General features: G+C 32.8%; 1 protein-coding gene and 1 non-coding gene across 10 annotated transcripts in view; both read right to left on the reverse strand.

Annotated features, from left to right (window-relative positions):
• Positions 1-90: 90 nt before the first annotated feature.
• Positions 91-26,164, reverse strand: part of PRPF39 (pre-mRNA processing factor 39) — a 31,988-nt gene continuing 5,914 nt past the window's right edge. For 5 of the 9 annotated variants that reach the window (XM_010967007.3, XM_045504281.2, XM_045504283.2 and 2 more), the window contains 13 exons: positions 19,259-19,605; positions 18,225-18,350; positions 17,460-17,578; positions 12,998-13,165; positions 8,340-8,505; positions 7,802-7,909; positions 6,268-6,432; positions 5,827-5,953; positions 5,190-5,458; positions 4,098-4,282; positions 1,399-1,473; positions 1,062-1,182; positions 91-816 (listed from right to left, as the gene is read on the reverse strand). In XM_010967007.3, the coding sequence (XP_010965309.1) occupies positions 760-816; positions 1,062-1,182; positions 1,399-1,473; positions 4,098-4,282; positions 5,190-5,458; positions 5,827-5,953; positions 6,268-6,432; positions 7,802-7,909; positions 8,340-8,505; positions 12,998-13,165; positions 17,460-17,578; positions 18,225-18,350; positions 19,259-19,576 (2,004 nt within the window). In that variant the 5' untranslated portion in view covers positions 19,577-19,605 and the 3' untranslated portion in view covers positions 91-759. Of the gene's footprint in view, positions 817-1,061; positions 1,183-1,398; positions 1,474-4,097; positions 4,283-5,189; positions 5,459-5,826; positions 5,954-6,267; positions 6,433-7,801; positions 7,910-8,339; positions 8,506-12,997; positions 13,166-17,459; positions 17,579-17,706; positions 18,353-19,258; positions 19,606-26,164 lie in introns of those variants that run through there. The other 4 variants (XM_074365582.1, XM_045504284.2, XM_010967010.3 and 1 more) reach the window with 4 other exon arrangements.
• On the reverse strand, positions 5,035-5,120 carry LOC123611856 (small nucleolar RNA SNORD127). The gene has a single exon (XR_006718954.1). It is a non-coding gene; the product is annotated as a small nucleolar RNA SNORD127 (small nucleolar RNA).

Raw genomic sequence — 26,164 nt, forward strand, 5'->3', positions numbered from 1 at the left:
ACATCAAAACAACAGTGAGTAACAGTGAATATAAAGTTAGTATTATTAGGTGACTCCCCCCCCCCCAATAAATTCATAACAATTACTGGATGAGTCTTCAGTTTTATTACAAAAATGAAGATGATCAGTTTGATCAAAATGAAAGCTTGCTCACAAGTTTTACATGAATATTCCAAATACAAAGTCTCCTGTAACAAGTTTTGATACAATTTTCACTTTTTTAAAGGGATGCAAACATTCCATTTCCTCATTTATAATCTCTATTCCAATACAGTATTTTAATAGGTATCTTTTCTGCTGTTAGATCCCAATTCACAAGGATAATTGAAACACAGACAAAATCTTTTGTCAGCAAAGGTTAAAAATCCTTTTTTGTTTTAAGAGGAGGTAAATCCTTAATAACCAGCCCTTATGTATTTTCTTGTACTACACTGACATGATTTGCAGTCAGCTTTTTTTCCTACCCTTAAGGCTACAAAACTCAGTTGCAAATGCATTGCAAAAGAATTCTAGACCACTTAATGCAAAAATCAAAAAAATAGTTCTCCGATAAAAAGTAAATTTTATAAATGGTAGGAAATAGTATCTGTGGTAAGCTACTAAGTGACATTTTCCCCTATTACTAAACAAATCATGTTACACAGAAACAGGGAAGACAAGTTATCAAATACAACAAGCTTACGCTATGTTTACATCCCTCATTAAAAAAAAAATAATTTCATACTTTTCACACAGGGAATCTGGTATTTATTTTTAACATCAGGTTGGAGGGGGAGGATAGTATTGTCCGTAATTCCAAGGATTCTGATAATTGTACTGAAAGGAAAAAGCAAATATGTTAGCATATAAGAACTATGGCTGAGTTCCACATATAAAAACAGAATTAAAGCAAGTACATTTAAGAAAATAGACATGTTCACTGCTGAAATTCCATGTCTTAACCACAAAAGGTAACATGCAATATGCAACAGAAACAGTTTTTCTAAAGAAAAAAAAGGCTATCCTAATTTATGCATTTCTAATAACTGCTATTAACAAAAAATTCAATTATGTACACTCACTTGATACCAGGCACTATAATTATATGCAGCTTGATTTGCTTGTAAGTCACCATCAATCATCTGTGTAGATGATGAAGTTGTATCTTCTGTGTGTGCTTTCTTTTCCTCTGGTTCCTCTGATCTAAATAAAAGGTCAAAGTGGAAACTTTCAAAACTGCCACAGGTAAGTATTTTAACAAATGGATAAAAGTCACCTGTGTGCATTTATCTGAAGTTCTCAACCACTCGTATGATTTCCAAATTACCACAACATAAAGGTAATACTTGTCTTTAAAGACATTTCCACAATGAAATGTCTTTTAAGCATCCCTTCCTGATTCAGTCAAAACTTACATACCCATTTTCTGCTTTCCTTTTTAAAGAATCCTGTTCTTTTAGGAGTGTTTGATGTTCATCATAAGCATTCAGAAGCCTGAGAGGGAAGGAAAGAAGATCCTTTGAACTACACAAAAGCCAAGCTTAAAATTTTTAAGTTCTTTCCACTAAGGGAAATAAAAGCATGTTGCAGTGAACTTTTTTCTTTTTTAAAGGAACCAGCAGGCAAACCTGCCCTGCACTTTCCTTCTCGGTCCATATGGTTTAAATGAAGCTTCAGGGATACAGGCCTTGCCAAGTACATTACTACATACCCTTGACCAATAATTGGTTTAGAGGTGAGCATATGACCCAAACCAGGATGTCAGTAAATCCCAGGATTTTTGACTGAGCTATTGGAAAAGTGCCTGTTCTCTGTACTACAGTTGGCTAAAGCTGATGGGATGCTAGCCAAGAGCTAACTATGTTTATTATTCTAGCACATGGGGAGAGCCTGACTAAGGAGCTATCACACAACCAAGACAGTGACCTTGATGATGTGTTTCTGTCCAGTGCGACCGTGAGTCCTGACAGTTCTGTAATTTGTATATTTTTGAGATCAAATTTACCAATGCTTATTGAAGACACTGGCCACCAGTTAAGAGAAAGTGTATTTAAACTTTGGCCATATGATAAACTAAATTAGAACTAACATAAAACTACATTATAACTGGATATTATTGATTAAAAATAATTTTTAATAAAAGTTTTTGATGTGACATGTATTATAAATTTCACCTGGAACTTGGAACTTCAAAAACAATGTCACTTGAAGCCAAACTGTGACTTTAAAATCATAATGACTGTTTTCCTTTTATCATTTTCTGGAATATTTTTTATAAAGACAAAGATGGCCTTATTTTTTAAGGTAATCAAAAAACTGAACATAGATAATTAACATTTCTGTGGAAATGACCATGACACTTTACACGCACATTCGACTTCCCTGGACAGCAGCCTGCATATATACACATTTAATAACAACTACCAGTAATACTGGTCCCAAAATATTCCATGGACAAAAACTGTCAACACCAGTAATTTCTGGATGAGTATTTACTCAGCATAAAGGACTTTAACAACTTGTTGGTTGGCAATAAGAGACTCAAAATTCACATGAGAAAAGTCTTTAGACTGTGGAATGTAAAAGATTAAGTGAGAGCTAGTATTTAAGACTTTGTCTGATTTGGGAACATTAATTCTTACTGATTCATTACCCTGCTACCTAAATTTCTAAGTGGCTCATTTATTTTCCATATCATTCCCTTTTTTAATTTCAACTACAACATTAGACCTGATATTGAGACCCTCCATTTACCATATCTGCAAGGACGTAACTGGGATCTTTTTGTCAAGCCTCAGATTTGTCTGCATATTACTACCAAATTCAAATATGTCATTTAACCTTGGCTCTAACCCTAACCCTAACCCTAACCCTACTGTCAACTGTGTACCACAGGTGCTCTGAATTCAGTCTAGCTTTCAAGACACAGCACATTTAGCATCAGGCCTTCACTGCTTCAGAAAACCCTTCAATCTAGCAGATGTTACTTTTACATGAACTTTTATTTGCTTTCTTTTATCCTTTCCTTAGCTTAATCAGAATCCAGTAGTTACTAAATGAAGCACCACCTCCTCTATGAAGGATGACAAATCCATTCTGTTCCACAGAGATCACAGCTTTTATAGTTATATGCTACCTTGCATACTTAGATATATATCCTATGATCACCATCCCATCCAACTAGACTAAAAGCTAGAAAAATATGCCATTTCTTTTGTATAGTGCAAAAAAGAAGACACTTAACAGCACGTGAGGTAGTTAAGAGCATAGACTCTGAAGTAGGTTCTAATCCCAGCTGCAAAATGTAATAGCTAAGCGACCTTGGAAAAACTGCCTTATCTCTCTTTAAGCCTCTCTTTGTTAGAAGGATAACAGAATCTCTTCCCCTCATTAGACTGTTGTATATACAACAGTCAATATTATGCCAAGCACATATGTACAATTGTATTAAAATGTCACTCATGTTACAAATGTTTTTCAGTTTAATTAAAATCTTAGCAATCAAAATTATAGACACACTTGCCTAACAGGAATTGGGATATTTCCTCACTAGAATCAAGTAAGAAAAAATGGCAGCAATGCTCTAATCAATATTTCTACTCTTCTATTTTGCAGATTTAAATCTTAAACTCGTCCTTTTCCCAGATCCCCTACAGTGCACTCATTAGACTTTTACAATGCATGAAGATGAAGCCATTAGGCACCTTTGGAACCACATCCACCCTCTTCTCCAATCTGAGATAGAATGGCATTCCTACTCAAGATAACCCCACCCACCTCTAGTGGCCTAGGTATTAAATGTTTGTGTTTCAAGGTTCAATCCTTCACCCATTTCCTTTTTCACAGAATTGCTGCTTCCTGCCTTCTCTCATCCACTCATTGTTTAAACTGCCATGCTAAAATCTTGAGAACAGTTTTGAAGACAAACTATATGTCCTCCTATTAAGCACATATACATCTGTAAAATTTAATTTACCCCACATATATCTGAGGAAAAAGTAACCTAGGACACATTCTGAGTTTAACAATATATTATTTTGTACTCATCATCAAAACCCATCCAAAAATATCAATGCTCATTTACTATTCAAACAGATAATATATAATTAAGATCTTACTTATTAACATCTGAACCAAAATCTTCAAGAAATTCCACTTTTCTCTGAGAAAATGTAATTCTCATTTTAATAGGTAATGAACCATGTATAGCTTTGTCAAAACAATTTAGGATATTTTCTTCATTTTGTTTGAGGTCACCACTATATTCCATTTCAAGTAAATTGAGGTATAACTTTGTGTTCTCCTGTGTAAAAAGCAGTATCAATTAATGATATTTCTAAGATATTTTGATTAGACCACAGATATTTAAAATGCCTTAATTTTTATGTCTCAATTTGAAAAGTTCATTACTGAAAATTATATTAAAATGTAATTCATGTTAAATGTTTTCAACATATATCTAAACGGAAAAAAACTAATTCGCACATTGGTAGGTAGAGACATCATCCTAGTATCTCCCGAAATATGCAAACTGTTAAATGCCAAGAAATTAAATTCCTATATCCTACCCTGGGTTTAATATGGCTTGACCTACCTGACAAATATAAAGTGAAATATGTGAAATATAAAAGAAAGATCTGTACAGTTTCCAGTAATCTATCTTTACAACTATAGATAATCATCCTAAACTGCAGCTGGAAGCAAACCTGTTGTTATAAACCGGTGTCTTAAACAGACCTGGCATTAGACGAAAATCTAAGAAATGAAACATTTCCTAGCTACTGCCTTTCACCTTAATTGAAATATAGAAGGAAGTACTTTGGAAAAGGGGAATAATTTCACTGCTATATTGGCTACAATGTAGGCCACTGCCAAGCTTTTCTTTATAATGTGTTCTCCTAGGCCCTCTACACTACTTTATAATAAACAAATTTGCCATAAAATTTCTAAATGTGGGGAAAATAGAAAATGTCACATCGTCTATAGCATTTTTTAATCCAATAATCTTAATTTCCTCAAACTTTTAATTAATAACTTTAAAAATTTTTTAAAGAATGGCAACATCAGTTTAGAGGGACTGTTGTCTTCATTTAGTATTAAAATATATCACATACAGACCAAATCTTTCATCATAGTTGCCAAAATGAAAATAAAAAAAAAAACCCACTGGTTTTTTATGAAGCATATTCTAAAAAAACACAAATACATACTTTGTCTCTTTCAATTGCTTCCAAAAGCACATTTCTTGATTTTGGAAAGTTTTTCTGTATTTTGAAAAGATGTCGAGCTAGTTTGATAGCATAAAATGATGACTCATTATTTGACTTGGCATTCTTAATGGCATCCTGTAGCAAGCATTCAGCTTCTTCCATATTTCCATGCCGTCGTTCTAAACTTACTCTTCTCAAACGAACCATTGCCAATCCTAGAACACATTCTTCAAATGTTCTCAAGATATTCCTGGCTTCATTAATATTACCTAGAAATAGTAATTAAATGTTTATGCTTTTGTTTAAACTTACGAAATATCCTTTATGCCAGGTATCCTTAATGCAAATAACAGCCCACAGGCTAAACCCAGCCCCCTCTGCCTATTGTTTTTTTAAACTGGAAAACAGCCATGCTCATTTGTCTATGTATTGCCTATGGTTATTTGTGGGTAACAATGGCAGAACTGTTAGGAAACAGATCATATGGGCTGCAAAGCCTAAAATAATTACTATCAGGCCCTTTATAGAAAAAGTTTACTGACCTCTGCTCTGCACCATCCCTCAAGACTCAATTCCTACAACTTTATCCTCAAGTAACTTAAACCCCAAAATATCAGCTGAATTTCTTCATTCTTACCCTGCTGTTCCTCAAAAGCTGCCCAAAGCATATGCACCATAGGTTTCTTTGGGAGATGAATTGTGCAAGCTCTGCTGAAGACATGCCTCACTCCTTCAATGCTATGGTTTTCCATGTACTTGGCATACTACATACAGAAACAGAGGAAATACTGAATAATTTACAGTTGAACAAGTCATTAAATATGTGACAGAACGATAAAATTCTATTTTTAAACCCATTCAGCACCTTTATTGAACCACTAGACTAGTTTCTGTAAGGAAGGACGAAGAGAGGCAACGAGGTTGGCATATGCAGCAGTCAAATCTGGTTGCAAGCAGACCATCTCCTAATGCAACAGATATAGTTACATGAACAACATTCAACAGAAGTACAAAAAAGGTTAGTCACTAGATCAATGTTTATAACATAATCAAGGTTCAGAGCATATAATTTTCTTACCTTAATCCAAAACTCCTCATAGAGGGCACATGATATAACACATCTTTCAAAGAGAACCACAACTCGTTCATGAGTCCCATTTTCAATTTCAAATTCTAAGTATTCTTTCCAGTTTTTTAGTTGTGCCTTTTCCAATGGTTTCACATGAAAATAAGGTCTTTTAATCTATAATAAAAGCATGATATGACAATGAAAGTAATACCAACACCAAAACATGCATGACTATAGTAATACAGATTATTTAAATTATAAATATAATAATGAACCCAAAAATTTCAATCACCATATTTCATGATTTTAAAACCTTTAAAAATTAAAATCCCTTCAATTATTCAGGCTTTATAAATTGAAGGAACAGAATGTATTTTCCATTTATTCAGCCATTTTAATGACTATACAATTTTATGTTCAGGAAATTTTATTCTTTGTTAAATATTTTTAAAGTGAAGAATTATACAGTGGTAACAGAAGGCAGATCAGTGTCCATCCACAGATGAATGGATAAAGAAGATGTAGTGTATATATATATACGTACAAGGTAATACTATTCAGCCCCCCAAAAAAGAATGAAAGTTTGTTAACTGCAGCAACATAGATGGACCTGGAGGGTATCATCCTTAGCAGAATAAATCAGACAGAAAGACAAATACTGTATGTTACCACTTTGTTTTTTTAATCTAAAAAATAAACTAGTGAATATAACAAAAAAAAAAAAGGGGAAAGCAGATTGGTGGTTGCCTGGGGCTAGGAGTAGGGTGGAGGTTATTGACTGAAAAGGGGCCCAAGGGCACCTTTTGAGGTGACAAAATAGTTCTATTATCCTGATTGTTGTGATGATTACAGTGCATACACATTTGTCAAAACTCCTGTTTCTAGCCAGTCACAAAAAACCATATACTACATGATTTCACTCATATGAAAGGCCAGAATAGGGAAATCTATAGGAACAGAAAGTATATTAGTGGTACCTTACGGCTCAGAGTAGGGGGCTGTAGGCAGGTGGGTGAGAGCTAATGGGTAAGGGATATCTTTTTGGAAATGATGAAAATGTTCTAAAATTGCCTGTAGTGATAGTTGTACATATCTGTGAATATACTAAGAACTACTGAATTGTACACTTTAAATAGGTGAACTATTTGGCATGTGAATTATATCTCAATGAAGATGTTAAAAATAACAGAAATAAAAAACTAAAATTGTGGAGAAAAAAACCCTCATTTTACTGTACCTAAAATGGTTGCATTTTGTTGTACATAAAATATAACTCAATGAAGCTGATTTTAAAATTGAACAACAGTAATAAAATGGTTCAGTATTAAGCAGATATCTTGCAATTCAAGTAAGTCAGAATTCAATGTTTCTAAAATTGATAATGGAAAATGGTAAAATTGACATTAGCAATAAGTGGGACAAACATCTTATTACTTAAATAAGCAAAATGAAAAGCAGAGACATTACTCAAAACCAAAAGAAAAATACATTATTCCTATCTATATTTTGAAGCCTATAACAATAACAACAAAAAAAAACTTACACCTTCTTCAAATGTCCACCTTTTACTAACTTCATGCTCATTATAATTAAACATTTCTTGATGAATTTCAATGATTCTGTGTCTCATGTTTTCTATTTCTGTAATTAGCTTGGGAAGAAAAAAAATTTAAATCACACAAGTTATACACCAAAAATTTTAAATATCACAGCTTACATTTAAGTATTATCTACACATACTACAGTCTTAGAATAGTGGTGGGTTTTTAATTGTTTTAACAATACTAAAACCTGTAACAGAATTTCCCAATAAACCACTTTCTTATATAGATATATTTAGGGCTAGTATATCACAACATAGGCAAATAATCCTTCCAAACTAACTTAGTTTTAGGTGTCTCATAGTAAAACACACTCTCTACCTTAAAGTTGTATTTAAACCATACCAGTTAAAGAATTCCCACCTGCCTTAATCAGAAATTGATTTCACATGAGCTACAAGTCATACCATATATGCAGTCAAGGGACATATAGTCTAGTTTTCTCATGCACTGAAAGATTTTTTAAGTCAGTCTGGTTACCTTTGCTGGATCAGTTATGTCTTCGATTCCTGATGGTAGATCATCACCAGGAGGACCATCATCACCACTATGCCCATTTACAGAAGCTAATTCCCTTCGCAGCTGAATAAACTGTTCACCAGTTAGAAGATCTCTAGGCAAGTTATTCTGTACATGTTCTTTAAATCTAAAGGAAGATAACAAAAATACAGCCTCTATATATGAAAAGCATAACTTTAAATCCCACGTTAGATTTCTCCACAATTACTTTCAAAGGAACTCTGGTTTTAAAAAAGAATCCAAAACACCACATCCTTTCTCCTTCCTTTCTATAGTAAAAACTTACACTTGATAAAACAGTGTAAAGACATCTTCATTTCCTTCCTGCCTTTACAATGGAATGGAGAAGGGATGGACAGTCACACATTCAAATCCTAGTTCTGTCTATTATTAGTTATTCAATTTAAGGGAATTTTTTCCCTTCTCTAAATCTTGGTTTTCTCATGTGTAAAATGGGACAATACCTATCTTACAAAGTGACTTCAAAATTAAATATAGCAAACCATATTTAAATTATAAATGATTACTTGTAAATAATCAGCAAATTCTGCAGCTCCTTCCTCACCTCCCAATTACTCCTGAATCCTTGTATCTGTGCCAAACACTCCAATGAAGTTGCCCTAATTAAAGTCACAAAATACCTCTTACAAGCAAAATTAAATGGATATTTGTTTTACAGTAAAGCCTCCTAACAAAGTCCTCAGTTTGTAAGACTGTTCACCAACCTTCCTTTTAGAACCTCCTTTGGCTCTGAGTAACCACTTCTGTGGTTTTCCTCCAAGTCTCTGATCCTTAATCTCCTCTGAGGAATCCCCCTTCCAGTCTGCCCCTAAATGCTAGTATGCCCAAGGATTCTACTCTGAATTTTGTTCTCATCTATTTTTATATACTTTCTGGCCAATCTTATTAATACAGCTTGAAATAATAAGCAAATTATGGTGACGTTTAAAACTCTAATTTAAGTTAACCAAACCTTTTCCCTAAATTTCATATTACTATATCCAATTCCCAACACTCTAGATAAAGCAATATAATTTTAAGCAGTGCTTTGAAAAGAAACGTCATTTCATTTATCCATACACACCGGTTTATAAATACACACACACACACACACATACACACACACACACACACATATACACACACACAAATTTTAATCAAAAAACACCAAGTTGAGGAGCTAAAATATCTATACCATATCAACTTGGAACCTTACATACAACATGTCTTTAAGTGTGTCATCCATCCACAAATCAACACCCTCAGCATTTCTACTTGATTGATAGTCACTAATTTTCCCAATTTCTTCCACCTACCTTATCACTTACATTCCATTATTTTTATATGGATACCAAATCCAATTTAGTCTACTTCTAAATGTCTTTGTACCCTCCTCACGATTCACATTGATAAACATAATGTGGTCTGCCAGACTCTAGTCTCACAACTCCCACCCCTACCTCAATACTGCTATCAAAAATGTTATTAAAAAGCAAACATGAAAAACAAAATAGTAAATAGGATCATATCCCACCCTCCTGCCAAAATCACTTTAATATGACTACCAAGCATTCAGACTAAAATCCAATCCCTTAGATAAAGTCTTTCACATTCTGACCCAGTCTTTGACTGAAACCTACCTTCTTCAACCTAATTATCAGACATGGTTGTACATGTAACGTATGCTCCAACCTTATGGATTTGTTTCCAAGTTTCTTAAAACTGAGTTAGGCTATTGACTAATGGCATTTTTTTTTTATGGATTTTAAGACTTTCACAAACATATGCAAATAACACTGGAAACTAATTTAAATTTTGCAAAATCAATGAATAAAGAGACTTAACTTGACCCATCTTATACCAGGAGTAAAAAAACAGATTGCCATATTAAAAATATTTTAAATGAGGAAGTAACTCTCAAACATGTAGTATGAAAATGAACAGATTTAATATTCAAATAAATATTAAACCTCAAAATTCTCAAGTTATAAAATTGAAATGAGGTAAAACTGAAAAATAACTATTTAGAGCATAAATTTAAAATAATTGCCACATTATATAGAAACTTCTTTTATATGGTGATAAAATATACATAATACTAAGCAGTAGTTTTTCATTAGCGCTTTCTACTCTAAAGCTAATTTATTCAATGTAAAACAGCTGCCTGCCTAATACATACTGAGCCCTATTCCTAGATGTTAAGGACAAAAAGAATTAAAAATACAGATACGTACATGACACAGGAGACATAAATTCAAATCAGCGTTATTAGTCCTAAGATAAATATAAATAAATGTAGGTAGAGTGCCAGCACAAATGATAAAAGATACTTCTGTTTAGATGAATAAGAAAAAGTGTCAGAGAAAACATTAAGCTGTATGGGTCTTGAGGAATATGAGTTCACCAGACAAATGGGAAGTGGAAAAGGTACTATAGTCATTAAAGTATAAAACAACACTGCCCTGTGGGAAATTATCAGTACTTCCATATATCAAGAGCTTAGGAACTACCAAGGACTGGGCCTGGGAAGTTAGATCATATCATAAAGTACTCATGCTAAGGAGGATTTTAAATTAGATATTTTCTTAGAGATAATGTTCAGTGTATATTCAATATACAGGCCTACACAATAAAAATATTTGTATTACAGCACTTAGAATGCTTTCTTTAGCACGTGCTTCCTCTTCAACACTTTTGAGCAATTTGAGGGCCAAGTCAATGCACACATAGCTTCTTTGGGCCTTTATTCCTGCAGCTTAAATGCATACCATCTGGTACAGGGCAGGTGCTAAATAAATGACTTTAAATAGGGGAAGTATATTTGGCAAAAGAAAACATTTCAGCAGTTTTCAAAGCAGTTAGTCATGTGAATTAGTTTATATAAACTATAAGATATCTTAAACACTACTTACGAGTTTGCTACATTCTGATAAGGAAAGTGGTTCTTCATTAAGTGATAAAAAGTAGATTAAATATAGCAGTATGTATAATGCAATCCACTAATCTCTATTGTAAGTATATATATGCATTTTTAAAAGCCCAGTGAAATACTTATTTTTAAAAAATTTAGAAAAACTATACCAAGAACTCTGGGGCCACACTGTCTAGGTTCTAATCAGCTTCCAACCACTTACTAATTTTGTGACCATGCACAATTATTTTAATCTTTCTTTGCCTCTACTTCCATAAAATGTAGATAACATACCTCAATGGCTTATTGTGAGGACTAAATGAGTTATAAGGCACTCAGAACACTGTCTGTATAACTATTTCCTAGACATATTTTTTCTTACCAACAATAAACTGTAATCATAGATTTTTACCTATACTTTAGGTTCTAGAAGAACTGATTTATAAAAGGAACCCTTTGTCCCATAAGACTTTTTAAAATCTTTTTTAAAGCTCCTTATAAAAAACATTTTTAAAGAAAGTTTAAAACTTTAAAAATTCATTTAACAAATATTCACCAAGCATTTCCACGTGCCAACCCTTGTGTTAATAATGTCTTTCAACAAGTGTCTCCCGAGGTCAACATACCCCAGAAACCTGCTCACCTCCTCTATTCCATGAAAAACAGAGACAGTATAACCATATCTACATGCTTTCTATTTCTAATCTGGGTATGCATAGCTTCTATCATTAGCAAATTGATCTATAGTTCTTTTCAAATGCTTCACAAAGTTTTCAACTTTTTTAGTAAATAAAAATATAGAAAATCAGTTACTTAAAAAGTACCTAAGTTTACAGACTCTACCACAACACTAGTTATAAAAATTATGACAAAAATAGAGAAAATATGGCAGTTAAATAAAGCAAACTTTTTTAACATAGTCCTCATACTTTCTTGTTCAGAAAGACTGAGTCCGTATTAATGGGATACTTTGAGTATATCAGGAAACAGAACATGGAAATCACAGTACATAGAATTAGTTGTTTTAACAATACTCATTAAAATGAAATGATACTAACTAATCATAAGATAACCATAGTAGAAAATTAAAATAAAAATTTTGATTGTTTGAACATAGAAAGGACATAATTATTACATAAAATACATCCTTCATTGTTTTGAATATAAGATGTTGTATGAGGGAAGAGGGTGTAGCTCAGTGGTGGAGTGCGTGCTGAGCATGCACGAGGTCCTGGGTTCAAGTAAGTAAATGAACTTAATCCCCTTGCCAAAACAAAAACAAAAAAAGAGGTTATATGAATCAAAAGAATGTGCCTTTAGTAAATCATTAAGTTTTAAATAAGCATCTATTATGTGCCATGTACTAGTGTGTAAAACTTAGTACCACAAAGAATGATTAGATTCTTTTTTCTTATTTTTTCAACTACTCTGAAATATCTTAGACAAAAGACAGGATTCCTGTTGTTTCCTCATCTATAAAATAGATAGAAACCTTCTGACTATAACCAGTAAAGTTCCTAAACATTTCATAAGATACATGGAAAATGTCAAAATTTAAAAGTGTATATATTGTCATTATTGAGCAAGAATGTGTATTCCTGTTTGCATCTAACAGGATCTTACATTTGAAGAGAATATGTATTTTCATCAGGAATTTATTATCTGAGTAGTCACAAAGAAATTTTAACAATCTGATTTTTCCACCTACCTCTGAAAATGATGACTATACAGCTGTGTTGGAATACCAAGAATACGATCATATATAGCTGTAACTTCTCTCAGGTTTCCTTGTTCATTTTCCCAGTTTATATACATCTCCCACAGTCTGTCAGATCGGAAATCTGTTCCTGCAGCTAGAACAGCATGCTCAAAAGTTCTGAAAAGTTAAATTACCTCTAAGTTATCTTTCTAAAATAAAATCACTTTAAAAATATTATTTCTTATAACTCAATAAAAAAAGTTAAAAAAGTTATGTCTATACTTTGCAATATATACAAATATTGAATCATTAAGATGTATACCTGAAACTAACATGTTATATACATTATACCTCAATTTGAAAAAATAAAAGATTTCTAAATTTTAGAAGATAATGCTAAATTCAAAATTATATTGCATTACCCTATACAAGTAGAGATTAAAAGGAAGAAGGAATAATAGAAAAGTGTACAACAGCTGCTTAAAAAAAGAGAAAACATAAAGGAAACAGATAAATGTACTTTTATGTAACTGTATACTATCTTATATAAGATACACATTTGCAATAATGCAAACTCACTGCAAACATGAGAGTGACACAGTAGACACAAGCATCTGTTAAACTCGAAATGTCTGTTGGATACATTCATTTAGGGCAAAAGACAAAGAGGACAAATTTAACCTCACTTTAAGAAATAATTTTCTGGCAAAACAAACTCTCCAATGAGGGATCCAGCTGCCATATCGGGTAATGAGAAGTATTGCATGTATTTTAAAAGTCTCTCTTGATTCTAAAATTCCACAACTACAGCTTACTACAAAAACATTTGTTTTAAAATACTTAGCTCATTTCAAGAGATTTCTGTAAGGAATTTTAATCACTGGATTTGATATCCCAATGGGATAAAATTTTAGCTATTTTCAAAATTAATATTAACAAAACTGTTCCCAAGAAAACAAAACAGATCAATGTCTATGGGAGAATAGTATATAATAAAGGAGATATTTTAAATTAATGCATAAAAGAAAGACTATTCAAGAAATGGAAAAATTAAAAGGTTAATCTCTCACTCACAAAAGACCCAAAGTAAAGGTTAATCTCTGTCACACAAAGGACACAAACTAAACATCACATAAATGAATGATTTAAAAAAAAAATAACCTATAGAATGAATTAGAAGAAAATTCAAGATTTATATATTCTTGGCAAGATGGGCACAAAACTCAGGAACCAATAAAAGACTGAAAATTGAACCACATTAAGGAAAAAAAAAGAACTTCTTTATGATAGACACCCTAAAGAAAGATGTGCCAAAAGTGGAGGAAATATGTTTAATAAATATATAAAGGACTGAGATTGTTTGTGTGTCTGTGTACATGAACACATGTGTATGTTTGTGTGTGAGGTTTTCAAGAGTTAAAATACACATCATTCCCCTGCAGAATCCCAAGATGATCAAGGAAATCAATGCTCCAGATACTAAGAAAACCAGAGGGAGCTGAAATAGGAAGGACAACAGGTAATGAACAAAACTTTTAGAAGATTTGTTTAATGAATGGTAGAATTTAAACTGCCTTTCCTGCCTAGCTATGGGATTTCAGAAGTGAGGTATACACTCTCCAGGCAGATCAGATGTTCCTTCAAAGAAGAAACTGCTTGGTAGAGGAATAAGATACAAGGATTCCAACACCAGGAGTCCCCTAACAAATCTTGAGTGGCCACCTGATCACCCTACTGTGAAGCACTCTAGGCCAGCTAACAATATAGCACAGAGCTTCTATTCAGCGCTTTTTTTTGTGTGTATATATATATATTTTTTTATCGGAAGTATAGTCAATTTACAATGCTGTGTCAATTTCTGGTGTATAGCATATGCTACAGTCATACATGAACATATATATATTCATTTTCATATTCCTTTTCACCATAAGTTGCTACAAGATATTGAATATAGTTCCCTGTGCTATACGGTATGAACTTGTTGTTTATCGGGTTTTGCGAGAGTCCTCCTGTATTTCAAAGCGAGAGATACTCTGCCAGAGTTCAGTAGGTGTTCTGTGTGATTCAATGGATTTGTAGATGTAATTCTTGTGTATTTGTGGGAGAGGGAGAGCTGTGAGTCTCTCTTCTCCTCCGTCTTGGCACCTCCCATTCAGCTTATTAATATCTAATCTTTACCTGAGCAGAAATCCAGAGATCAGACATATCAGAAATAAAAACAAGTAAACAAACAAAAAAGAGACAACAGTACTGGGAGCAGAAAAACATTTCAACTACCCATAATACCTTCAAAGAACTATTAAAGATATGCAGCCATATAACAAAAGTAGGAGGCTATAAGAAAAGGAATATTTAAAGAACAAGTAAGATTTTTAAACATTAAATATCTTATGGCAGTTATTAAAAATCCAATACAAAAGAAAACAAATACAAAAAAAATCCAATACAAGGTTTAAGGAAATACCTCAAAAAGTCAACAAAGCCTAAGAGGTTGAGAAAAAGGACGAAGATTAGAAAATTAAATGATTAAAACAGAAGGTCCAATATTCAACTATTAAAAAAAGAGAGAAAACCAAGGGAAGGAAATTATCAAAGTAAGAATATACACAATAATAAATTTCTAAGAATAGAAAGCTATAAGCACCCCAGATTGAAAAGGCCTACTAAGTAAGCACAATTAATTAGAAAAATAAAGTCCACACCAAAGCATTATAATTGCATTTGCATCAAAGACAAAAAGAACATTTTAAAAGCTTTGTTAAGAAAAACAAGTTACATAAGGAAATTCAAAAGAAGAATTGTATAATACTTCTCAACAGCAACACCAGAAGATACAAGAGAACGGAGAAATGCCTTCAAAATCCTAAGAAAAAATTCCTTTCAACTCAAAATTCTACACCCAGGGGACCATCAACTTGATGTTTCAGACATACTGAGTCAAAAAATTTTTTTCATCTCAAGTATCCTTTATCGGTAAGTTATGGGATACACTCCTCTAAGACGTGGCCATGAACCAAGAAAGAGTAGGATCTAATAAACGATCAAATAGGCTTGAAACACAGGAAGAAGGTAAAGACATCTAGAATCATGACAAGGAGGAAATCCCAAAACTGCTGTACAACAGAATTAGAAGAGAACAACCAGTTCAGATTACAGGAGGTTCCAGGAGGTATTTCCAAGAAGGAGGGAAAAAAACGGAACTTACAGATCTCAGAATATAATTTTTCTTGTAATTTTCACATTAATTAGAATAACACTAGATACATCCATTTTTTTTAGTTTCAAAAAATAACATACAAAGCATTTGTACACTGTGAAAAGTCAGTATTAGTACTATTTAAAGTAGCTACTGGAGAGGGTAGAAAGCCAGGAAAATAGGAAAAAGAGGGGAGGGAAGGAAAGCTGTAATTAACTACAGGGAAAACAAAAAGCTATGAAACCTATCCATACTGGAAAGATGGGGAATTGGAAAACAGGGCGTAAGTGAACTAAAAAATCTCATCTACCATAATAGAATCATAATGTCTACAGCTAATGAGAGAAAGCAGTAGAGTGCTACTATTATAAACATGTTGGAAGATACAAGAAACTGCTAATATATTTGAAGAGAGGTGGAGGGATCGCTGTTTGTTACAAGCAGTTTAACATTAACTTTTTGAACTATATGCACATACGTTGATAAACATGAAAACCAAAAACACATTTTAAATTCCTCTAATCAGTTAAGAAAAAGACAATCCAAAAGTAAAATGAACAAATGATATGAACATAGATAGCATATGAAAAGATGGTAAACCAGGATGAGCAACCTAGAGATACGCAAACTAAGATAATGAAACACTACTGGAGGTTTTAAAAAAGAAACATGGCTATGGGAAAATGACTACTCTTAGACACTGTGGGAGTTAAAAACTTGGTACCACTTTTAAAGGAACATTTGATAAAACATAGCTGTGTATTCCCTTTGATGGAAGCTCCATTTCTTGAATGATCTACATAAATACTGATTTGTAAAGAAATGTTCACTGCAGCACTAATTATTTCCTATAAATAAGAATTTGGTCAAATAAAATATAGTAACCTGATACCATAAAATACTTTTGCAGTGGTTAAAAAATATGGTAGGGAGAGATTCCAAAACATTCTATTACATTTAAAAAAAAAGTAAAAAAAATATGTATACACACATACATGTACATCTATGTGTATCTGAAAGCACACCACACCATTAACCATGAGTGGAGAAGGGTTGGGGACATAAGGAAAGGGGATGTGGAATGGTGAAGGACTTCATTACGTACATTTTTTATAATTATGCATAAGTTTACAATGTTCATCATTTTTTCAAAACTGAAAAATACATAAAAGTTAAACTTTCAGTTTAGCATTTATAAGTAGTTCTATTATCAGTATCAGAATAATTGACTTATTTACAACTTTAAATACATTGGAGTATCAATGTTTCACATACCCTCTTATTGTACTGTTTGTCTCGGGATCACCAGGGTCCAATGTTTCTTTTAAGAAGTTTATATAATGTATCCAAAGGTCAACACTAAGAGGTATTGCCTGAAGCCCCCGGCGATACACCTAAGAAGAAAACAACAAACTGTACTCCAAATATTTAATTATTTCTTAACAGAGAGGCAACACTGTGTTATCCGGTGAACCTTAGAAATACTAATTACTGGAATTTTGTTTAAATAATCTACCATTACCATTTGGGTGGAGGTTGGATAGAACATGGCAATGTTCTGATCCCCACGTGCAGAGTCTTGATCTTCAAAGCGCAGCAGTCCCTGCATTCTGACCGGGTTGTGTGGGCAGGCTTTGGGTTACAGACCATAGGGCACAGACCCATTAGAGCATCAATGACAGCGTCTGACCAAAAATGCAATAAGACGTAGCAAATGTGACTAGCAAACCAACTATATTGTTTGGAAAATGAGAAATAAATGTAAGTGAGAGAAAAGCCCTGCCCTACTTGTTAAGCTGCAGTGTAATACAGAGGCTTGCACTGCAAAGCTTGACAAACTGTAGAGGTTTAACGCACCTGCCAACAAAGAGAGAAAATATTAGCTACAAATGCCACAAGAGTGACAAATGCAAATAAAATACCCTATAAAACTGTTTGAGCATAAATCGTAGGTACTGCCAGCCAAAAAAAAAAGTCTGTTTTGTTATTATTTGGCTTACAGTACCTAATGGAGATAACTTTATTCAGTAATGTACGCACCTCATCTGATTGTTTAATGTTGTCATGCCGCTTTTCAAGGTCTGCATACTTTTTCCAATAACCATAGCAATACGGATAGTGTATGAAAAATTTGTCAAATGCTTTCCTGGCAGCCATCAAGTGATTCTGATGAAAATAAAATGAGGTGTTTAAACATCTCAGAAACTTCTGCCACAGAAAATATTTATCATTCCTTTCAAATGTACAGGCATACCTCAGAGATATTGCGGGTTCAGTTCCAGACCACTGCAATAAAGCATATATCGCAATAAACCAGGTCACACGAATTTTTTGGCCTCCAAGTGCATACAAAAATTGTGTTTACACTACACTGTAGTCTATTAAGTGTGCAACAGCACTGTCTAAAAAATAATTTACATATCTTAATTTAAAAATACTTTATTGCTAAAAAATGCCAGAACAATTACAACAGTAACATAAAATACCACTGATCACAGATCACTATAACAAATAATGAAAAAATTTGAAATGTTGCAAGAAATACCAAAAACATGACAGACACAGAGTGAGCAAATACTATTGGAAAAATGGCACCAATACACTTGCTCCACATGGGATTACCACAAACCTTCAATTTGTAAAAAATGCACTATCTGTGAAGCTCAATAAAACGAAGCGCAATAAAACGAGGTATGCCTGTATTATCTCAAATGAAATAAATGGCAAGCTTAAAAACCATACACACAGCAGCCATTTTTGCTGTAAATGCAATCTTATCCTTTCAAACAGAAGGAACTCATTCTCTTAAACAGCAAAGTAATTTTTTTTTATTTTAGCAATTTTATACACACACACCCCCCACACCAATTATTACAAACATTAGACTTTGATTCTAATACTGACTTTCCATAATGTACAAATGCTATGTAAGTTATTTTTTGAAGCTAAAAATATATATTCAACTTAATCTGAAAATTATAAAAGAGGCAACTTTAATTACAGAACAATAAGGCCTCGTCTGATACTACTTTGAATAATCTGTCCACTCTAATCCCATTTAAGTAGTTACTAACCTCCTGTTCTACATACTGAAGCAAATATACCCAGCCTGTAAAATCCTGAGGATTACTTTCTACAGTTTTCCAAAACTTTTCATATTCTGGAGGGAAATTTGCTTCTGTTTCTGTCACTGGAAGGTCCACAGTATTTGCTGTTTCATTTTCCTCTGTAGTTGTATTCACATTAGGAGATCCATCAGGTGACTGTTCCATTTCCGTAACATTCATAATCTCAGTACTGAAATCAGCAGACTGTTCTACCACTACCTCTGAACTGTTGCCTGTGCTGCCATTGCTAGAATTTCTGTACTCATCCATGTGAGAATTTTGCATAGCTGTTTATTTTTTCTTCAGTTACTGATCTGTGGAGACATAAAGAGAAACATCTTCCAAATGTTTATTTAGCATCATCAAAACCACCTTTTAAAAGCCCAAGTTAACTATTAAAGAATTATATTAATTTGATTCTTAACCTCTCCTGTAAATCATAATCAGGTTTATCAGTTTCTGTATTGTAAATGAAATTCTGTAACACACAAATTTTCCCAAATTCTGCCAATAAGTGAGTAAAAACTAGTTCCTTCATCCATAGAACAAGTGAGTACTGTGCCCTAAGAAGCTATCATATCTAGAATTCAATACTTCTTAGCTAGCCAAGAATCTAAAATTCAATGTCTGAATGCTATCTTGCTATCAATCCTGGAAAACGACAGTATCTTTATTATCTGTTCTGGAGGCTAAAGGTAAAACTAACAAGACAAATTCTGGTCGTGGATACACAATGTTTCAGAGAAAAATTCATCACTTAGTTTAGAATAAAGTTTTAGAAAAGAGACGGTCATAATGCTGAAATATACCTATAATTTTTACATCCTAGCAGTTAGGTTTGATATTATTACAGAATTAAGGTTTTAAAAATTAAAGAGTGATTTTTAAAGTGAATGTTATTAAAAACATTAAAGTCTTATCATCTGGATAGTAACTGCATAAAGTCTTTTAAATTAAGTCATCTTATAGTTAAGACCATAAAATAATAAGGAGTTATTTTTCTATCTTATAAGGTAGTACCACAATATATTTTCACAGTTGACTTCATTTCTTCCACTAACAGTTTAAATGGAAATTAAATCATTAAATTATAGGCCATGTCTTTTTTTTGTTAGGGGTTATTCTCAAAACTAAACAGACCCATAAAACTGATTTACTCCTAAAAATACCCTTAGAATACATAATTACTTATTATAGCACAAAATAATTTTTTTAAATGATGAAGATTTTAAAGATGGTAATTCAAAGAAAGAAATGCAAGTGACCAATAAACATATGAAAGGATTATATCTTTATTAATAATGATGTAAATTAAAACAATGAGATATCAAATGGGCAACAATTAAAAAGATATTTCTGGAGGACAGTCATATAAAATGTACCAAATGGCAAGTGTGCATATTTTATGCACATTATGTGCTTCCATATTATGTAAGTAATCAGACAAAAACATTTATTTGTTTAAAAGCATTCATTAGAACACTGAATTAAAGCAAAAAGAGAGGGCAGTATTAGGAACACTACTTTAGTAAGTGGCATATTGGTTCAATGGGATAATAAGCAATAATTAAAAAGGAAATATGTGCACCTGTGTTGATAAAGAAATGTACATGCAACACACAGATCTGTAAGGATTTATACCAAATAAAATACACTAAACATATTGGTTGGTGTTAACAGTTGTCCTTCCTATATATCTGAGCTGATGCTTTCTTCTTTTGGCTCATCTGAAATTATTTAACTGAAGTGAAAACAAAAAGGGGGAGAAGTATTTTGTTTTATTTGTTTTTTTAAGAAAAGCCAGCTCCAGCTATGATATACCAGTGGTTGGCTGGCTACATTTTTTTTTTTTTGGTGCCATTTTATGCCTACTTAAAAAATCTAGGTTTCACTATAGTCTACACAACCTAGCTCCACACAATTGTCACCTAGTAAACTGTATTTTTAAAAAAATACAAATTCACTGGCCCCAACGCCAATAATTCTGAGTTCTAGGCTCAGGCCCAGAAATTTTTACTTCTACCAAGTTCTCTGAGTAATTCAAAGGAACGGAAACTTATTCGTGGGTAAACTCTGAACAACAGAACTGCTGGATTAAAGAATCCATGTATATTAAATATATGGGAATATGCTGACAATTTATCTTTAGAAAAGCTGCATTAGCCATTTGGCAAGACACTTTTAGTTGACTATCCAACATCCCTTCTCACCATCTTCCTAATAAAACATTGTTTTTGTTCAGAGCAGCAATATACCTAACCCCATACAGGATTATGAGACTCAAAAGAACAACTGCTAAAGAGCTCTGGGAAAGATTTTGCTTTTCTGATAAAAAGGACAGTCACAAATAGTGTAGGTTCTACCACTTTCTTCTTACGTTAAATATGAACATATCTGAAACAACTTATATCCACAAAGCAGTCAATAAAAACTGGCCCAGAAAATTAAGAAATACCAGCTGACACCATCAAGCTGCTAATAACACGATGCCAGCTTCATACCGTGTAAGAAAATAAGTCCCTGTTTGCTTAAACTACTATCAACAGATGGGTTTTTCTATTACTTGCAGACACATGCATTCCTAACTAATTAACTCATTAACAATGCACGAGAATGTCCATTTCTCCATCTCCTCTTCTCAGCTCTAGGTACCATGAAACTTAATTTTTGCTCATCGGATTAAAAGAGAGAAAAAAAGAGTAGTACTTCATTCTGATTTGCAATTCTTTAACTACAAAGAGGATGAACTTCTATTTCTTGTTTTTCCTTAAATGCTGTTTCATATCTTTTGTTCATATTTTCTACTGTATTTTTTATTAATGGTTTGTACAAGTTCTTTGTAAACTAAAGAAATCAGAGTTTTATGATATACATTGTAAAACATTTTTGAGTTTTAGGTTTTCTGTGTATATGGAGGGCATCTTTAAACTGTCACGTAGATTTGAAATCCAGATTTTAAAATATGTCCATTACTTCAAAATGCAGCATAAAGCAAATTTTTTCCCAAGAAAGGATAAATTTTAAATGTTAAATCAAGTGACCTTTTGAGGCTGAATGCCACTAGGAGAATTAGCTATCATCAGGTAAATCTAAGAAATATTTTTTAAAAAACAAGAAGAGGGAGAGGAGAAGAAGGGAAGGAAAGGGAGGTCAGATGGGGACAAAAACGTTTTCAGTACCTAATGCATTATACTACATTCCTTGAAAAGAATACACAGGTATAAGATCCTCAGTCTAAGACTTATTAATTAGCTGGAGAGAGATCAAAAACATGCAAAACAATTAGAGACAGACAAAATTTCAAATGAAACAAAGTCAAGGTTTACAGAAGTCAACTGAAAATTACAGGCATCTAACAAAACATCATGAAATACACAATTTGGTTGTAACTTTGAAAAACTATAGGTTTGGGAATAATAGAAAAAGAATGATAAAGTATTCCAAAATATGGAACAGCCCATTTGTTTTGACAAAACAACCCGTCCTAACAGTAGACAAGAAGATGGAAATTAGAATTGGTTCCAAGACAAGAGAGAGAAGACCGATCAGAATGAAGATGGTATGTATTGGGGAAGCGAAATGAGAGTAAGCAGAGAAGAGCAAGAGGGATTTGAGAAGAAATATTGCAACAAACAAATCTAGTTGGTACACAGTAAAGGAGAATCCTAACATATCTGACTACCAGAAAAAATAGTTCCCTTCTACTTGAATGACTGATTATTCTCATGAATGTTTCCAGGTTTACCATTTGAGACTATAGGATAAGGCACAAAAGCTTTTCAATTTATTTTGCTCTCTTTTGCCTTCTCCTTCAAAGAAAAGACACAAAGAGTAATTTTCCATATGCAAATTTGTCATTGTTTTGTGTATTATTTCAAAGAACACTGTCAAAAAAATTGTTAGTTGATACAGTCTGAGTCATTTACTACCTACCCTATTCTAACTGCATACTTAAGTGGGGCATAAAGGTTTCTTCTGAAATTAGCAAATTTACCACAGCCCTGCGTCTTCAGAGACTATCAATTACTCCACACCCTGCAATTATAGTGTTATAAAAAGAATTAAGAACATCAGCCTTACCCTTAGAGAGATCATTTTTCTGATTACTTCAAAAATTACAGGACCAAAAGTATACACTAAAGTTATTTTTAATAAAAAGTTATTCCTACATATTCTTCATAATGCAGCAATTAGTATCAGCTTATTCTTAACAACAACCAACAACTTCCACCTAGCAACATAAAACGGCAAAAGGGTAAAAAATAACTCTCAAAAGGAGGAAGACAATAGTGTGGCACTGGCATAAAGACAAAAAGACCAACAGAATAGAGCAGAAAGCTCAGAAATAAACATTGGACAAGGGTTCCAAGATCACTCAATGGGGAAAGGACAGTCTCTCTAACAAATGGTGCTGGGAAAACAATATTCATATACAAAAGAATGAAGCCAAATCCTTAGCCTACACCATATATAAAAATTAACCCCAAACAGACTAAAAACCTAAATGTAAAATCTAAAACTATAAAAGTCCTAGAAGAAAATATAAGGGTAAAGCTTCATGATATTGGACTTGGCAGTGATTTCTTGGCTATGATACAGCACAGACAACAAAAGCAAAACTAGACAAACGAGGCTGCATCAGACTTTAAAACTTTTGTGTATCAAAGGACACAACCAACATTTAAAAGACAAATGGCAGAATAGAAGGGAATATTTGCAAGTCTTATATCTAATCAGGGTTTATATCTAGAATATAAAAGAACTCCTATGACTGACAACAAAACTAAATTTAAAAATGAGCAAAGGACTTGAATAGACATTTCTTCAAAGATGGTATACAAATGACCTACAAGCATATGAAAAGATGCTCAACATCACTATCAGAGAAATGCAAATCAAAATAACAAGATATCACCTCACATCCATTAGGATGGTGACTATCAAAAAACAGAAAATAACAAGTTTTGGCAAGGATAAGGTGAAAATGGAACCTTTGTGCACTAACAGTGGGATTGTAAATGGTGCAACTGCTATAGAAACCAAATGGAGTTTCCTCAAAACATTAAAAACAATTTAAAAAAATAAATAGAACTACCATATAATTCAAAAATTCCACTTATGGGTATGTATATCCAAATTAACTGAAAGTAGGATCTCAAAGAGCTATCTGCACATCCATATTTATAGCAGCACTATCCACAACAGCCAAAGGAATAAGCAACCCAAATGTTCACCAACAGATGAAGAGATAAAGAAAATGTAGTATAGACACACAACAGAATATCATTCAGTCTTTAAAATGAAGGAAATCTTGTCATATGATATATGCATGAACCTTGAGGACATTATGCTAAGTAAAATAAGTCAGTCACAGAAAGACAAATACTGTATGATTCTACTTACATGAGGTATCTAGAGTAGTCAAATTCATAAACAGGAAGTAGAATGATGGTTACAAGGGACTAGAGACGGGGAAAACGGGAGCTGTTGTTTCAATGGGTATGGTTTCAGATTTGTAAGATGAAAAAGTTCGGAACTGTTTCACAATAAGCTGAACATATATTAACACTACTGAATTGTATATTTTAAAACAATTAAGATAAATTTTATGTTATGTATTTTTACCACAATAAAGTTTTTTAAAAAGGAAGAAGACAGTTAAACTATAATCAACCTAGAAAATACAAAAGACTAGGAATTACAATTTCCAGATCTTTCTTTCATTGTAAGAAGACAAAGTATATAATGGTAAACATTAGAAAGAACAAGGTGGTAGAGGAGGGTGAGTCCTACTTCTCCCACTTAATAGCATGAGATCCTACGTCAGTCTTTTCTCACTTCTAAATGAGACTAATACTATTTATATTACCTGTTTCATAGGGCTGTTGAGAATATCAAATGAGATAAAGCATGTGAAAATCTTAAAAACTATAAATTCACATAAATCAAGATATCACTGAAAACAATTTCCTGGAAAGATGTCATACTTCAAAATGTTATACTTTAAAATAGAAAATAAAAATGAACGTTACAATAAACTTTTTTCTGCACATTTTAAGAGGAAGAAATGAAAAAACCTGTTGATTTTGACTTCAAAAAATTGGTAGTCAACAAATAAATCTGAACATCTATTTTATTTCTGTTCAATTTTAGACCTTTTTACCATCTATCAGAGAAGATATATATTTAGTTATTACACTAAACATACGTACACAACTTCCCTTGCCTGGGCACCCAATATAGTTCAATCAGTTTGGGGTTAAATCAATATTCAGGTTTACACAAGTATGCCTATGTAAACATCTTTTTCAAGAAATCTTCTACACTATAATTACATTTCTTTGCTTCTGCTTCTTTCAATCTTTCCTCATTATTTTCATATGCTTAATTGTTTTAGAAAATTGACCCCATATCCTTAAAGAGGTCTTATAAAAGTTCTTCAAAAACAACTATCACTCATACTTATAAATTCCATTTTCCCTTCTGGAGTCATCCTTTCTGAAACCATCTGATCTGCAACAATTTAGACTGGTTTGTCTCATCTAGGTTTGTCTGTTCATTTTGATCCAAGGTGTTCCCTTCACTCATCTCTTGGGTTGAGTATCATTTATAACAGACAAAATCTTCTTTCTCAATTCACTCCTTCTTTTAGAGAATCATTTCTGTAACTCACTGAAAAAGTTTTGAAGGAATGTATTATTTCCTAGCATCTGATGCTGCTGTTGAGAAAATATGACACCATTTTAATTCCTTATCCTCTATATGTAATCTGTTTTTTTCTCCATAGAAACTTTAAGGTTCTCTTTTTATCCCAGGTGTTCTAAAATTATGTAACGATGTGCCTTAGGGTGAGTCTTTTCCATTCACTCTGCA

Source organism: Camelus bactrianus, chromosome 6, assembly GCF_048773025.1.
Source record: "Camelus bactrianus isolate YW-2024 breed Bactrian camel chromosome 6, ASM4877302v1, whole genome shotgun sequence".
NCBI classification, from domain to species: domain Eukaryota; kingdom Metazoa; phylum Chordata; class Mammalia; order Artiodactyla; family Camelidae; genus Camelus; species Camelus bactrianus.